The sequence below is a fragment of the Doryrhamphus excisus genome, chromosome 2 (assembly GCF_030265055.1).
Source record: "Doryrhamphus excisus isolate RoL2022-K1 chromosome 2, RoL_Dexc_1.0, whole genome shotgun sequence".
Taxonomy (NCBI): domain Eukaryota; kingdom Metazoa; phylum Chordata; class Actinopteri; order Syngnathiformes; family Syngnathidae; genus Doryrhamphus; species Doryrhamphus excisus.
The window spans coordinates 12431161-12448143 of NC_080467.1; the positions used below are offsets into that span (position 1 = coordinate 12431161).

At 41.6% G+C, this 16983-nt stretch overlaps 1 protein-coding gene across 3 annotated transcripts in view; it reads left to right on the plus strand.

The window, feature by feature from the left end:
* The window catches only part of pdlim5b (PDZ and LIM domain 5b), a 38047-nt gene continuing 21064 nt past the window's right edge, over positions 1–16983 (plus strand). The window contains exons 1-3 of one of the 3 annotated variants that reach the window (XM_058055003.1): positions 1–280; positions 6146–6245; positions 16668–16819. In XM_058055003.1, the coding sequence (XP_057910986.1) occupies positions 6153–6245; positions 16668–16819 (245 nt within the window). In that variant the 5' untranslated portion in view covers positions 1–280; positions 6146–6152. The remainder of the gene's footprint in view (positions 281–6145; positions 6246–16667; positions 16820–16983) is intronic. The other 2 variants (XM_058055012.1, XM_058054994.1) reach the window with 2 other exon arrangements.

Consider the following 16983-nt stretch of genomic DNA (forward strand, 5'->3'; position numbering starts at 1 on the left):
AAACAACAATGGCGGCGCTTGGAAGACTCACCTGCTTATTCACCCTGTAAAACAAGCCGAAGCTTGTAACTGCTGTTCGGGGCCACTATCGCTCTTTCTCTTTCGTTCTCTCTCTCTCTATATCTCGCTCTCTTTCTCTCTCACTGCTTGTGCGCCCTCCTACCCGTAGGCTTACTTGCGGAAGTTCCAGTTCCGCTCAGGCTCTCCAGAGCTGAGAAGCTACCGACACCGCGTCTCCCCCACTCTCGAGCACCGGCAGAGAGCGTCTTCGCAAGGCAAGGTAAGCCGGGAACGTCAACCCTACTCGGGGGAGAGGCCGTACGCTCGTGTCGCTTTGCCCGGTGCTTCATGCTGAGTCTTCACCACAAATATATTGAATGACTTTTAACCACATGCTGTTTTCAAATACGTATATTTAATATTATTAATCCGTTTAAGGAGAAAACAATGAGAAGTTAACAGTTTTAGTCTGTAATTTAAGAACCTTGATTGTTAGCTCTTCTTTAGTACTATAAACGCTAGTGTAGTGTAAACAAGTAAACTAATTATTACTTTCTCATGACTCTTCTAAGTGGGGTGTGGCTACAAGTGTATGGCTCTGGGAGAGTGCACAAAATTGGCCTTCATTATGTATTTAATTCCATTTAAATGTGTTTTGAAGGCAAGTCCTGTCAGTGTCAAGGCTCCATCCACACTGATACGCACCAAATATTTAAATACGCAGACAGCTAGTATAATTTCTGCACAAGAATTTGTCATATTTGTTATAATTATATGTGTGTTATCGGTGTGTCTTGTAAATTCAGGTTAGAACATGCAGTCCTATTGGCACAAATATGCCTAGCCGCATATAATAATAAACACATATCACTGCCAAAACTCTTTGTTGACGGTTTGTAGTCTAACATGACCAGGTAAGGCGTTGACACATAAAATTCCAAGTACATGCCTATTATTGTTATTTTTTTTTCTTTTCGCAGTTGTAAATGAACTCAGTGAGGACATGGAATGACGTAACTGGGCAACATTGCCACCTGACGTGTTGTGGAATGTGCATGACGTCTAAGAATCATGCTTTTAATAGCTGCCGAAACTCAAAAAAATGTTTTTTTTCCCCTTCTATGAGTACCTAAAGACTTCCTGAAAGAAATGAGGTTTGCCACTGCTGTGAATTTGCCACATGCAGTAGAAAGGGCATTGAGGTCGCGTCTGTGATTGGTATTTACATTCAACACAGCCAACCCATGTTTGAGTACCTGTCAAAAACACTGTCCTACTCGGGGTTCATTTTGAAATTTAAGTTAAAGGAAAACAATCTTTCTCTATTCTGTGCATTACGGCGACAAATTAAGAGCCTTATCATTTACTACATTACTCAATATAGTCCATATAATCAGAGAAAATAAGATCAATTAGACAAATAAGATTTCTTGTTGTTTTTGTCTGGACGGTGTACTTCCTACGGTGGCTGTTTTCTCATCAATGTATTGTAATGATGGCTTTACACTTGCATTGCCCAATATAGTATACATAATAAACATAAATAAGCCTTTAAGACCGAAATAAAACAGCGACAAATTAAGAGCCTTATGATTTACTACATTACTCAATATAGTCCATATAATCATCGAAAATAAGATTGATTAGACAAATAAGATTTCTTGTTGTTTTTTTCCTGTACGGTGTACTTCCTGCGGTGGCTGTTTTCTCATCAATGTATTGTAATGATGGCTTTACACTTGCATTGCCCAATAAAGTATACATAATAAACGTAAATAAGCCTTTAAGACCGAAATAAAACTCCTACTTATGTTGTGTCACGGTAAATATATTCCCTAGTAGATCTTAGTGGGAGGCGGACAGATGTGTGGAGGACAGGAAGTGACATCGGAGGTTCAGAGTTGAGTTTTAGCTTGTGTTGGGTTATGGCCCCAACAGTTTTAGGATTATTATTATTATTATTATTTTTATTGTGCTTTTCTTGTGAGTTAATTTAAACGTGTATAAAATGCCTGTTCTGGCGATCACACCTGGTGCTTGTCTCACCGAACAATTACTGACACCTACTGGCCAATGTAGAATACTACATTCACAATATGAATGCTTCTTGTGCCTTGTATTTGTGTTTTAGTTTATTTAGCCATTTCTGTGCTATGGAGCTATCATAGCTACTGGTCTCGGCCCACAGAGGATGACAGAGTTTCTGTTCGTCTTAGCTCATCTGATGATGCTCCCGCCTCTTCTTCAAAGGTCCAATACAGAATAGTATGGCTGTACCGTATACGTAAATGTGTACTGAAAGTATATAAATATTAGTAAGTGACAGTTGTACGAGCTCGTGTTAATGTGCGAGGCTGTGAATGCTGAAGGAATTGTTTTAATCTCTTGTTTTTCTGGGTGTGAACGTGCTGAAATATATGAAGTGCTATTCGGACAGATAAGGCTGAAAGTGGAGCTTTGCCAGAAGCCAACTTGAACTCTCCCGCATGGTGCTCTGCACTCTCTCATAAGGTGCGGCCGCTCATGTCTACGCATGAAATCATGTGGGATTGCAAAACAAGCAGGGACAAGAGCGCAATGTTTGTCTTGTCCATATTAGGGAGTAAGTACAATGATATGTGGGTTCAGCGTGATTTAAGAGCATGATGTGATATTCTACAATTTACTGCTTATCAAGATGTCAAGTACCTCATATCCCCGTGGGCAAAGGAAACGCAATACAAATGTGGATAACTCCCATAGTTGTATTGTAACCATGACTAATCATAAGTGCTGACAACAGTGATAACAGCAATAAATGTTGTGGTCAGTGTTGAAAGTAAGCAAGATAAAATATTGATTGAACTGCAGGTTGCTGCATGATTGATTGGTGGCTCTGACAGAGTTATTTAATGGATTTCATTGCAGTCTATAACATTTTTTGATACACGTATCATGAAATAAATTACCATCCATCCATTTTCTATGCTGCTTGTCTTCATTATGGTAAGCATGCTAAGCTGGAGCTTATCCCAGATGGCTTCGGGCAAGAGGTGTGATACACTTTGCACTGGTCGCCAGCCACTCCTATGGACAATTTATAGTCTCCAATGACGGGAGTAAACCGTTACCATTACGTGAATATAAAGTGGTGTCAAAAAAGTGTTCCTGAAACGTTCAGATCATCAAACAAATCTTAATATTAGCATTAGTATTAATATTACTACAACTGAACACAAAATGAAATTTTAAAATGAAACTATAAATTATTAGCGGACAATATGTCTTCATTTTTCCAGAAGACCCCCAAGATCTTTTGGGAAAACACAAAAACTTCTTGGATGAACTTTTGGTTCAATTACATCTGGCGTAAAAAGCCACATTTCAGAAAAAGAACATCATACCAAAAGTAAAATATGGTGGTGGTAATGTGATGGTCTGGGACTGTTTTGCTGACTTGCTGTGATATATGGAACCATGAATTCTGCTGTCTACCAACAAATTCCGAAGCATTTGTTTGTGAGCTCAAGCCACCAAAAGGAAGTGGACTTGGACCTTGTTTTGCTTTAGCTGAAAGTCACCTTAAAGATGGAGACAGGTGTCTTCTGTTCGCCCGTGTCTCAATATGGCCTCGTACGTTATGTATGCGTGTGTTCACGTGTGACTATTTTGATGGTGAAAGCGTGCAGTATAAATAGAAGCGCCGTGCTTCCCAGGTGTTCACATCCTCGCTGTAACTTTCGCACATGATTTAGTTTCACCGCCGACCACTTGAAAGTACCTGTGGGCCGTCCAGACCGGCCTGTCCAAGTAACCAGTGATAGTCCACAACAGGTGGTGCTGTGACCGTGAGAGGGACGTGGCATTTTAGAGACGACAAGGCATTATGACTCATGAATTGTTTATCTTATGTGTGCTCCCTGAAAATGTTCATATTTTTTATTTCACGTGTGTAGGGCTGACATCATATTACATGTTTATGGTTGGAAATTCAGTGTGTCTGAAAAGGAGTGGGAAGAAGCAGAGCTGGTTTAACCATACCCCTTTTCCATGTCTTGGGGATTGCTGAGAGATGTTGATAAATGTTGACAGCTGGGGTAGGCTCCAGCATACCTACGATAGAAAATGGATGGATGTGTGACAACTTCATTCATTTTCTACTGCTTACCCTCAAGGGGGTCACAGGGGTGCTGGAGCCTATCCCAGCTGTCTTCGGGCGAGAGGCGAGGTACACCCTGGACTGGTCGCCAGCCAATCACAGGGCACATATAGACAAACAACCATTCACACTCGCATTCATACCTATAGACAATTTGGAGTCGCCAATTAACCTAGCATGTTTTTGGAATGTGGGAGGAAACCGGAGTACCCGGAGAAAACCCACGCATGCACGGGGAGAACATGCAAACTCCATACAAAGATGGCCAAGGGTTGGGGAAAGAGAAAATAAGAAGCCAAAAAGTTACCACTTCCACACAAAATAGGAGGAGAACTCATTCATTCATTCATTTTCTACCACTTATCCTCACAAGGGTCATGGGGGTGCTGGAGCCTATCCCAGCTGTCTTTGGGCGAGAGGCGGGGGTACACCCTGGACTGGTGGCCAGCCAATCACAGGGCACATATAGACAAACAACCATTCCCACTCACATTCATACCTATGGACAATTTGGAGTGGCCAATTAACCTAGCATGTTTTGGGAATGTGGGAGGAAACCGGAGTACCCGGAGAAAACCCACGCATGCACGGGGAGAACATGCAAACTCCACACAGAGATGGCCGAGGGTGGAATTGAACTCGGGTCTCCGAGGTGTGAGGCCTGCGTGCTAACCACTCTTCACCATGCAGCCTGTAGGAGTAACTTGATATATCTTTCAGCTTCCTTTCACAGCAGATATTGAAAGGTCCGTTTATTAAGTCGCATTCCCCAGTTTTCGGGGCGGCCAAAGTTAAGTCTCCCTCTCCTAAAAGCCAGACGTGAATGCTAACATTCAAACTTCTGTCATCACCTGGAAGTCCCCTAACAATGAACCCTTGAAATCCATCAAAGTCAGTTTATTTAGCCCCACTATAATCCTGTTTGTTATTCTGCTTCATCCGGTTGTTAGTTTTCTCTTTTAAAGGTGAAAACATGACCCAGCATTCCCGCTTTTCCATGTAATTGCACTGTGCTGTGTGTGATATGTAGCGCTAATGACCCGGCCTTTGATGTCATGTTTTCATGTCAGCTTCCACCCTTTCTGTTAGGCAGGTCAAAGGTCATCTAGTTCCACCGGAGCTGTGGTTTGTCTGAAATTGTGCACTGTGGCTCATGCAATTTCGAGCAGGGCTTAATTGTGCATGAAATATTGCACATGTGTCTCACATTTGGAAGTGTCCCTTTTCATTTGCATGCTTTTTCTATACATGCAACGTTTCCACCCTGGTGAAACATGAAGTTGCTCTAAGCTCTAATATGTCTTCTGTCCTTAAATCGACAATTCAATTTCTTACTCATCATTGGTAAGCTTGAGTAATTTATGTCTTCAGCACCAACAGAATCAATGTTGTACTGCTGATGATTTCACTGGCAACAACAGTATACTTGGTTTCATATCAGTAGCCGAGTAGCAACATTGTAAAGCGCATGCAGAGGTAGACATAACCACTGCTGATAATAATAATAATACATTTTATTTGGTCTATATGTGCCCTGTGATTGGCTGGCGACCAGTCCAGGGTGTACCCCGCCTCTCGCCCAAAGACAGCTGGGATAGGCTCCAGCACCCCCCGCGACCCTCGTGAGGAAAAGCGGTAGAAAATGAATGAATGAATACATTTTATTTGTATAGCACTTTTCAAAATACTCAGACACTTTACAGAAGAATGGAGTTGAATAAAAGCAAGTAAACTGAGTAAAAAATACATTAAAATACAACATTCATTCGTTAATAAACAGCTCAAATATGAGAAAAAGCGGGGCGGATCACAGCAGTCAGATATAAAAAGTTAGACATTAAAAACATATTTAAAGAGGTGCGTTTTTAGTTGATCATCTGTACTCGCTGTTAAGTTAAGAGGAAGGAATGTACCACAATCGGCGTCTGCGGGTGCCACACCAGCGTCTATATTCATGCCCGTGTTTCATGCGTATTTACTAATAAGATATATATTTTGTGTCTCTAGGTGAATCATGAGCTACAGCGTCACCCTGGCTGGTTCAGCTCCATGGGGCTTCAGGCTACAAGGAGGAAAGGACTTTGGTCTTCCCCTCACTGTTTCACGGGTGAGTGAGAGAATACACTTCCGCCATGACAGCCACGGCCTTGGCATGCTGCCCATCCTTGCTATGACTTCTCAACCACTCGTCATGTCCTGTGTGCTCATTTTAGTAAAACAAACAAGTATGCTAGGCCCACCTAACCCTTCCACCTATAGCTTCTGTACACTTGGAAACCGCTTTGGTTTTGGACATTGAAATGAGGGATATCATCGCTAAGTACCCGTCTCCACTGGAAAATCTGGCCTGGAATTTGCCATATGATGGAAACTTTAGAAAGCTGTGGTGGTTGTGTAATAACTATTCGTAACATAAAGCCTCATGATTTTAGATCCATAATATTGGGAGAGCGCAGACCTCACAACTAGGAGACCAGGGAGACCCTCGGCCATCTCTGTGTGGAGTTTGCATGTTCTCCCTGTGCATGCGTGGCTTTTCTCCGGGTACTCCGGTTTCCTCCCACATTCCAAAAACATGCTAGGTTAATTGGCGACTCCAAATTGTCCATAGGTATGAATGTGAGTGTGAATGGTTGTTTGTCTATATGTGCACTGTGATTGGCTGGCGACCAGTCCAGGGTTAGACAGCTGGGATAGGCTCCAGCACACCCCGCGACCCTCGTGAGGAAAAAGCGGTAGAAAATGAATGAATGAATGAATATTGGGAGAGAAATAGGCTGCCTGTGCATCGCTACACTCTCAATATTCCGGGTGCGGAATGAGCAGTGTTATTTAGTGCTTCCTGTTATGAAGTTGTCATCTCCGCGTCACGGTCCAGAGGTTGTTATTTGTTGCTCGCATTGATTACAACACATAGCCGTGCTGTTGCTTAACATCTGTGTGGTGACATTGTTACTGAGGGCTGCATATCAGCTTGGTCTATTTATGTCCTGTCACCATTATAAACATGGAATGTCGGACATGCTGTTGTCACCATGCATGTCATGCATATCTCAGTAGAAGTTACGGTACGATACTACACTGCTGCAACACTAAAGGAACACTAAAATAACACATCCTAGATCTGAATGAATGAAATATTCACCATGTAGACATTTGTTCAAATGTAAGGGATGTAGTACTTGTACGTACTAAAGACTCAAAACTGTTATGAGTTGTCAAGAACTTGACTCCTGGCTGTGATATTTCCAGGGATTGGACATGTCATGGTTTACCAAGGGGTGGCTTAAAAATAACACGAGTCGGCTGAGTTGCCAGCTCTAACCACATACTGTATGTTTCCCAAATAGTTGTAGTATTACTTGTATTACTAGTATTACTCCTACCTGTGAGGCCTTGTGCAGCCGTTTTTCAATCATTCATTCATTTTCTCCTGCTTTTCCTCACGAGGGTCGCGAAGGGTGCTGGAGCCTATCCCAGCTGTCTTCGGGCGAGAGGCGGGGTACACCCTGGACTGGTGGCCAGCCAATCACAGGGCACATATAGACAAACAACCATTCACACTCACATTCATACCTATGGACAATTTGGAGTGGCCAATTAACCTAGCATGTTTTTGGAATGTGGGAGGAAACCGGAGTACCCGGAGAAAAGCCATGGCCGAGGGTGGAATTGAACTTGGGTCTCCTACCTGTGAGGCCTTGTGCAGCCGTTTTTCAATCATTCATTCATTTTCTACCGCTTTTCCTCACGAGGGTCGCGGGGGGTGCTGGAGCCTATCCCAGCTGTCTTCGGGCGAGAGGCGGGGACTGGTGGCCAGCCAATCACAGGGCACATATAGACAAACAACCATTCACACTCACATTCATACCTATGGACAATTTGGAGTGGCCAATTAACCTAGCATGTTTTTGGAATGTGGGAGGAAACTGGTGTACCCGGAAAAAACCCCACACATGCACGGGGAGAACATGCAAACTCCACACAGAGATGGCCGAGGGTGGAATTGAACTTGGGTCTCCTAGCTGTGAGGCCTGCATGCTAACCACTTAAACGCACTGCAGCGAAAAAAAATGCTGTATACATCATGTTACAGATATCGGTATCAGCTGATATCAGTATCTGAAATTGAGGGTTGGACATTATCGGCATATCGGTTTTCGGTAAATAAGCCAATATCAGATATCCCTAATTTTAATAATACTTTGCCACCTAACGTAGACTGTTGAATATCATTGAAAATGAAAGTTATAATGTGAGATGAGTGACTTCACTATCCAGAAAGGGAGATTATCGTATGTAACAGACACACGGAAACATCTGCCATTGATATGTTAAACCTTTATTTACTTCCACCGCCTGATGAGTGAGTAAAAAATTGCAGCTTGGACCGCAACGCTTATTTCATGCTTCAGGAAACACCCACGATGTAAAATGGAATACTTCAACTATTTCAACTTCTTTGCCTGGGTTAGACCAGAGTGATGATGTCATCCACCACGCTTGATTATGTCGAATAAATGACGTACAAGACAACCACAGGAGGGTACCAAGACGCTGTATAGTTGACCTCGAGGTATGGAGCACATAGCACACAACATATGTGATACGTGTCACAACTTGACAGGACATCATTGTGGTTTCCAATGCATTGATGATAAACATGTGTGCATTCAGTTTATGAATACGACTGTTAAACTCGCTATTGGATGGATGACTTATGGACGTCATTATGGTGGGGGTGTATTATACTGTCTACTGTCAAGGCTCCGATTCATGCCTCTAATGCTAACTGTGTGGCTTATAAAAGCAAATTACTGCCTCTCATTAGTTCCAGGTCAGAAAACCTTGAAATTTACAGCTGTGGCTGTAGGCAACCTTTGGATAGATATATTTTTATTAACTCCTCTGCATGCACTTTCAAATATTGTTGTCATATTTAGCATTAATACTGTCTGAGTAGGGCGGCACAGCGGTCAAGTGGTTTGCGCACAGCTAGGAGACCAGGGTTCAATTCCACCCTCGGCCATCTCTGTGTGGAGTTTGCATACGTGGGTTTTCTCCGGGTACTCCAGTTTTTCCTCCCACATTCCAAAAACATGCTAGGTTAACTGGCGACTCCAAATTGTCCATAGGTATGAATGTGAGTGTGAATGGTTGTTTGTCTATATGTGCCCTGTGATTGGCTGGCCACCAGTCCAGGGTGTACCCCGCCTCTCGCCCAAAGACAACTGGGATAGGCTCCAGCACAGCGACTGTCTGAGTACTTTGCTCTTTTTAAGAGTGAGAACACAAGTAAACATAAAGAATAATGTATCTCTTACCAATGGTGCCCCTTCTGATGTGCAGTGAAGTGACTAGACCGTTACGGTCATGGGGTATTATCGAGATTTGGAGCTTGTGAGGCCCTTTAAACTGAACAAAATCGGGTATGACAACAACATTTAACCCCTTGGCTCGAGCTGTAAAAAAATCTGGAGGAGGAAAGCATTGAAATAAATAGCCTGTGTGTTTTTGCAACACTGCCAGACTGCATAGTTGTCTTGAAATCTGTTAATGTGGTTTACATGGAGCGTGGCTTTTCTTAGAAACTTGGCAAATCGATCTTTGTTTTTATACATTTTTATTACCATTATTTCTACTACCTATTAATAATACTTACTTATGTAATCTCTACTAGTGCATATTTAGTGGTATCTCAATGTGATCTGCTTGGTGTCCAAAGTTATGTTGAAGGCATCTGCTTTCAATCTGTGCAACAGAAGGATGTACAGTATCTTACCATAGTGAGTGAGCAGCAGTATATCTTCTCAATACTATAGAAATGAAAGTTGGATATCCTTACTTTACTTACTTACTTTTTATTTTTCTACACAAAATAAGATGAAAAATTAATAAACAAATCAAGACTAAAGAAAATCAATCAATCAGTAATAAATAAATAAATATAATAATAATAATAAAACGACAAATAATAAAAACTTAAGAAACCACATATAGTTGGTGGGTAGACAAATTTATTTTTTTCAGATTAAAATTAACAAAGCATTATTAGAGCCCTGTAGACATGACAAAACACGACTATAGTCACATTTATACTCTTTTTATTTACAACATATTGCGCAACTGCAGGGTCTTGAGACACATGCTAACTCGCAAGCTAGAGAGCTAGCGACCTAAACGGTAGCCTTCAAGTTATTTCCTTTATACTTAAAAAGCCAAAAACTTACCACTTCCACACGGATAGGGAGGATAACTATTAACAGTTATTTAACCTTTAACATGAACATTAATCAAACGTAATAATTTTTTCTGGGTACATGATACCATACAGCATCCATATCAAACTTGCGCGGGCCGCACTAACATTCAACTTTCATATCAGGGCGGGGGCCTCAAACTAGTGTCCTGCGGGCCACATTTGGCCCGCGGTCTGCGTGTTTGAGACCCCTAAATAGTTGCCAACACAAGGTAACTGTCATGCCTACAGTCAATACTATTCCCTTGTGTTGTCTCTAGATGATAGGTTTACGCATCCATCCTTCATTTCCCACTGGGATTGCAGTGTTTAGGAAGGATGAAAAGCAAATTCCAAGTGTTCTTCCAATCAGCGGCCAAGTGAATGAAGCTAAACTTGAATGTGGCCTGGAGCGTTGTGACATGGCTTTGCTATTGATGTGGTTGTTTGCGGGGTGGAAGCCAGGGTGAGACATTTGAAATCCTCGCAGCTGCTACAGATGTTCAACATCTTTGCTCGATTTTATGTATGGTAATTTACAGGCTTAATTTGCACACAGTCCAACAACTCTGGTGTCTATAAATAGAAAAACTACAGTCGTCTGTCTGTCAACATGAGGTTGTAGTGAGAAGACACCGACTATCATAGCTCACTAGCTAACATAACAAGAAGTTTAACCTGGCAGGAGATAAATTCAATTAACTATTTTTCATTTAATTGCAGTCCGTGCTCCGTCAAAGAGGAACATCATGGGAAACAGTATTCTAGACGTGCACTCAAAGTCTTTTCATACAGACTCTGGGTTGCTTCTGACCTGACTACAGAGCATTCAGTGTTGAGCACAGGGTCGTGGTGCTTTTGTGTTGTTTTGTTTGTGTTGTCATGGCGATTTGACTAAGCGCTCCTGTTAAGGTTGGTTAGGCATGGCGGCTTTTCCAAGGGGCCTCATTTGAAGTAATAAGAGGCTGCCGTCAAACCATGACAACCTCCGTTCCTGAGCTCTTAATTGGGATGTTTGAATGCTGTAACTTATTTGGTGCCCTCTGAATTGTTGTTCTCTGCCTCTTCATTAATGTACCCAACAGTCCTTGCAGATAAGATGTGACATTCTGCAAGATAAATGTAATCTGTGCAGGTTGGAGGCGTGCAGGAGACACAGTAACCTGTTCCCGTGGGAATGTTGTATGGAAAGTAATGCACTGTATTTAGTCAACGTGAACCTTAACCACCAAAGAATATGGCATTTTCAAGGCTCATTTTTGGAGTGCATTCATGTGTGATAGGTTATAAAATATGAGCTATACAGTCATCCCTTGCAAAGTATGATTCAGTATTAATAAATATATAATCAATATAATAATCAATATAATATATAAATATATATAAATTAAATTAGAAAAACTCTTGACTGCACGGCGGTCGAGTGGTTAGCGCTCAGACCTCACAGCTAGGAGACCAAGGTTCAATTCCACCCTCGGCCATCTCTGTGTGGAGTTTGCGTGTTCTCCCTGTGCATGCGTGGGTTTTTTCCGGGTACTCCGGTTTCCTCCCACATTCCAAAAACATGCTAGGTTAATTGGTGACTCCAAATTGTCCATCGGTATGAATGTGAGTGTGAATGGTTGTTTGTCTATATGTGCCCTGTGATTGGCTGGCGACCAGTCCGCCTCTCAACCGAAGACAGCTGGGATAGGCTCCAGCACCCCCTGCGACCCTCGTGAGGAAAAAGCGGTAGAAAATGAATGAATGAATGAATGAATATAAATTAGAAAAACTCTTTATGAACTTCACATTATTAGAGACCTGTGGCCATGAAATAACACCCCTATAGTCACCTTTACACTTGTATTACCCAATATAGTAAACCTAATAGTAGGCAATAAATACATCTTAGCCATAAATAAGATAAGTTAGATTCCCTCATTAGCATTGACAGCCAATTTCCTATTGTCGTAATGTTACTGACACCTAGTCACCTTGTGTAGAATACTACTCTAATGCTGATGTCTGTGGTTATGGAGTCAATCATATTAACAAGCAGAGAACACATGCAGTGAACACAGGAGCTGCTGTAGGCCACTCTCTAAGGCTTCTTAAAGACACAGGTTATGCTGTAGTGAGTGCACTTCCTGTCACATCTTTTGAATGCCCTGTATTAGTATTTTTATGCTTGAAAATGCTTAATTTCGACCATGAATACATAAAATTTACTTACATATGCATATTTATTTTTAGTACTAGTAGACCATATTCAACCATGAAACAATCCAAATAAATGAAAAATAGAGGGTATATTTACATGAATCAATAAGTAAATAGACATTATTGTTAAAAATAAGTAAGTATTTTCTTCATAAAGTATTTTGTCAGAAACATTGTATTAGGAATCCTGCTCTGATGCAACTGCAACGAGTCAACCTGCTCAGTTTCTGACGGCAGTGATGACATCATGTTAGTCTCAGGGCCTCTTCCATATAAGGTCAACCCTCTCAGACAAGTTGACACATGTGAGGCTTTATCGCCAAACACTTCCTGCTACACGACCTCTCATGTGGGAGATGGCCACAACCCGTCCTTCCTTAACGCCGCACTTGTTACTGGCAGGGGGCAGGAAGTTACACAGCGGGGGAAGATTAGCTGCATTCCAAATAATCCATTTATACTGTTTGTCCGATGACTTCAAGGAAGCACTTTCGTTCGAGTCTGTTTCCTGTTTGTTGTGTCAAACTGTCCCTGTGCAACGTGGGTTGAAAATACAGCTCCGTCTGTTTTTTTTTTCTAAGTAGACACTGCAAACAGAGGGATTCTATTATTATTCTACGGTTGTATTTCATGATCTAAAGTTAACTGTCCTGGCTTGTTTGCTCTTTTTATTGCACATCTCGAGCAGGACCATATATTCTTTTCATGCTTGGACACACTAAGTACATCGAAGCCTCTTTTTTTGTACTTCTAATTTAATCATCTGTATTGTGCTTCACGACAGGGTTTAAATCAGGCCCTCGGATTAATCAGGCATACAGAGAAGACTTTTTACATGCCTGCTGAAGTATGGAACAACTTGTCATTACACGGCAGTAAAAAATAAGCAGCTATTATGTGGCTGGCATCCCATTCATGTAAGGACAGTTTGAGACAGGCTCTTCAACTATTTGGACACAAAGCCTTTCCATCCGTCATTCCTTTTTCTATGCCGCTTATCCTTATTAGGATCACACGGGTATGCTGGAGCCTATCCCAGCTGACTTTGGGCGAGAGGTCGGGTACACCCTCGATTGGCAACTTCTATATATCTTCTAGGAAGATTGTTCCCATAGGAAATCATGGAAATAGAAATAATCCATTACAGTACAGGGGAGGGATGCTTCGATTTAGGGTTTTATGCTACCGATTACGATTACCCATGAGTTATATCGGCTGATATCAATTCAGATCACATTTTTCATCACTATTAGAGCTGTCAAATATGTGTGTTTTATTTCTGACTGCCAACATTTACATTTTACCCTACGTTGTTTACCTACCAGCATGGTCATAGTCTTTATGCTATTTTGTGTTCATTTGTCGTTATATAAGGCATAAAGTTTGACTTCAACAATTGTAACAGTTTGAACCTTTGGTCACCATCCTAAAGCTAGGCACACTGTGTTGATGTTCATTAAACAACCACACACAAGACATCATTAGTGTATTGATGACACAGAGTAAATTGTTCAGTGACACAAAAGTTATTACGTACCCCATGAACGTTAGATACACTTGTAGCTTTTCTTCATGATTTTTATTTTTTACGGAAATCATCTGCTATTGATCAGAGCATCTTAATATATGGTGTTGAAGCTGTAGCCATCATGAATCCTTACCTCTTAACATTTACTCTGTGTAAAAATAAGTTAACCTCAACTAAAAACTACCCTCAGCCTTTAACTTTGTGTAAATGCTCCAATTAACACCTCTATTCAGTTAACTGCTGAATTGTGTATAGTTACCGAGTGGGGGTCTATAAAAGCAAATAACCATCAGGGTCTCTCTTTAGTACTGGGTCAAAAAGCACAAACATAAACAGCTGTGGCTGTGGGCAAGCTCCTGGATTAGTTTTTGTTTAAATTAACCATGGCATCTTATGCACAAGATCCGAGTTCAATTCCACCCTCTCGGCCATCTCAGTGTGGAGTTTGCATGTTCTCCTTGTGCAAGCATGGGTTTTCTCCGGGTACTCCGGTTTAACTCCCACATTCCAAAAACATGCTAGGTTAATTGGGGACTCCAAATTGTCCATAGGTATGAATGTGAGTGTGAATGGTTGTTTGTCTATATGTATGTGCCCTGTGATTGGCTGGCGACCAGTCCTCGCCTCTTGGCTGAAGACAGCTGGGATAGGCTCCAGCACCCCTGTGACCCTTGTGAGGATAAGCGGTAGAAAATGAATGAATGAATCTTATGCACAACTGAACAAAATCACACTCGTGTTTGCTTTTTTTTGCCTTCCCTGTGAGATCCTGGCAAGTCCACCACACACTTGCTATTAAACCCTTGTATAAAACACTATAAAGCGCCCCCCCCCCCCACACACACACACATCCTAATTCTAATTCATTCCTTACCATACGGGTGGCACTCATGGATGAGAAATTATGGAACATAAACTGTTTAATCCAATTGAAAAAACAGTTTACCATATATAGTTGTACTTAATATTGTCCCAACAGGGCAAACATTCTTTGTCACTCTCCATTAGTTTTACAAGCCACAAACACACCAATGCCGGGATAGCGAGCAAACAATCCAACAATTCCAATGTCTGCAGCTTTAACTGTGAGCTTTTCCTGAACCAGGCTTCGGTAAGATGCCAAGGTGATTTGACACTGTGCATTATGACGCAAAAGAGGCTTTTTTATTGCGAGTGAGTGAGTCAAGACAGACGCCATAAAAGCTCTGCACTGAGTCAGTTGAGGCGTTGTGATCGCCTAGGCAGCAAACATCTAGTAGCACCTTCAGCAGCTTTTCCCAGACGCTTGCGTAACCTGCACTTTTAAGACTCTCTGTGACATGCCAAGTCATCCCAGGAAGTGTGACTCCAAAGAAATGACTCACTGTCCCTACAAGTTTTTGGCCTCCACTTCTGTCACTTCCTCATTCCTTCCAGCTCCTTTCCACTATTGTCCAGTTGAAGACAATGGACGCATTCTTTTTGCCCCATTGTCTTCTTATTTTCACACCAGTGGAAACCATTACGCTGCAGTGAATGTGTTTTTTTCCCTAACTAATGGGTCATAGGACAAAGAGGGTAAAACCGTGATGAAAAAATATTAGTTAAAAATATAAATGTAATATATTTAAGTTAAAAATGAAACTTTTCATTATTAAAGGGGACCTATTATGCTTTTTCAATTTTTTAAAAATTAAAATGTTGTATTTTTGTATTAAATAATGCCACAGTTTCAAATAATGAGGTTTGACCATTTGGAAGTGAGCCCTGAAAGAAGTTTGGGATGGCTCAAAACGCTCTGTTTTTAAAGGCGTGGTAAAACTGTCCCTTTTTGATGTCACAGGGGGGCAGACTTCCTTATATGGTTCATAGTAGGAAGCACTTGGGAACTGTGACTAATTAAAGCCCGGAGGCGGGCCGTGGTTGGAATAAATTAAAACTGATTGTTTTGGCGCAAATCTAAGGAATAGGTGCAGGTTCTGCAAAATCTAAAAAGTTTTCTGTGCGGGCTATTGTGCGTAATGCTCTATAGGAGACCACAACTCAATACAAAGGGTCGGAAAATTAGCATAATAGGTCCCCTTTAAGGTAGGAAAAAAATCCAAACCTGCATGACCCTGTGTGAAAAAGTGAAAAGTGAAAAAGCCAAATATTGGGACTCCAGCAAACCACAGTAAGAGCCCTTATCCACACATAGAGAAAACATGGAAGAGTGGTGAACCTTCCCAGGAATGCCCCGTGGTTTGATGATCTGAAACATTTAAGTGCGACAAACATGCAAAAAATAAGAAATCAAGAAAAGGGCAAAGACTTTTTCACACCACTGCGCATCATAAAAGTAACTCGGTCAAGGGAGGATTCTGGATAGTTGAGTTGAATAGCCCTGGGTTATGTTTATTGTTACCTTCTGAGCTCTTGAAATCGGAATAACGCCACTACGTCACAATGTCATCTTCTGCTGAATGATGTGTAGACATTTAGGTCATCATGTGACACCTCTTATGCTCCATTCTCTACAAGAATAATGCAAATTAACACACATTTAACCTGATTTTTTTGTTTTTTTGCATGCATTGCCGCAGCTGACGGATGGAGGCAAAGCAGCCAAAGCCAAGATGAGTGTGGGAGACATCATTCTGTCCATAAATGGCATCTCCACTGACAGCATGAACCACCTCGAGGCCCAGAACAAGATTAAATCCTGCTCCGGCAATCTGAGCCTAACTTTACAGAGGTAAGAACCACAGCGACTGTGCAGTATGTTTAACTCTGATGACTTCTATAAACACTATAAAACAGGGGTCTCCAACTCAGTTTACCTGGGGGCCACTGGAGCTAGGGTCTGGGCAAGGCTGGGCCGCATCAGGTTGTCCAAAAAAAAACAACGCATTTATTAAA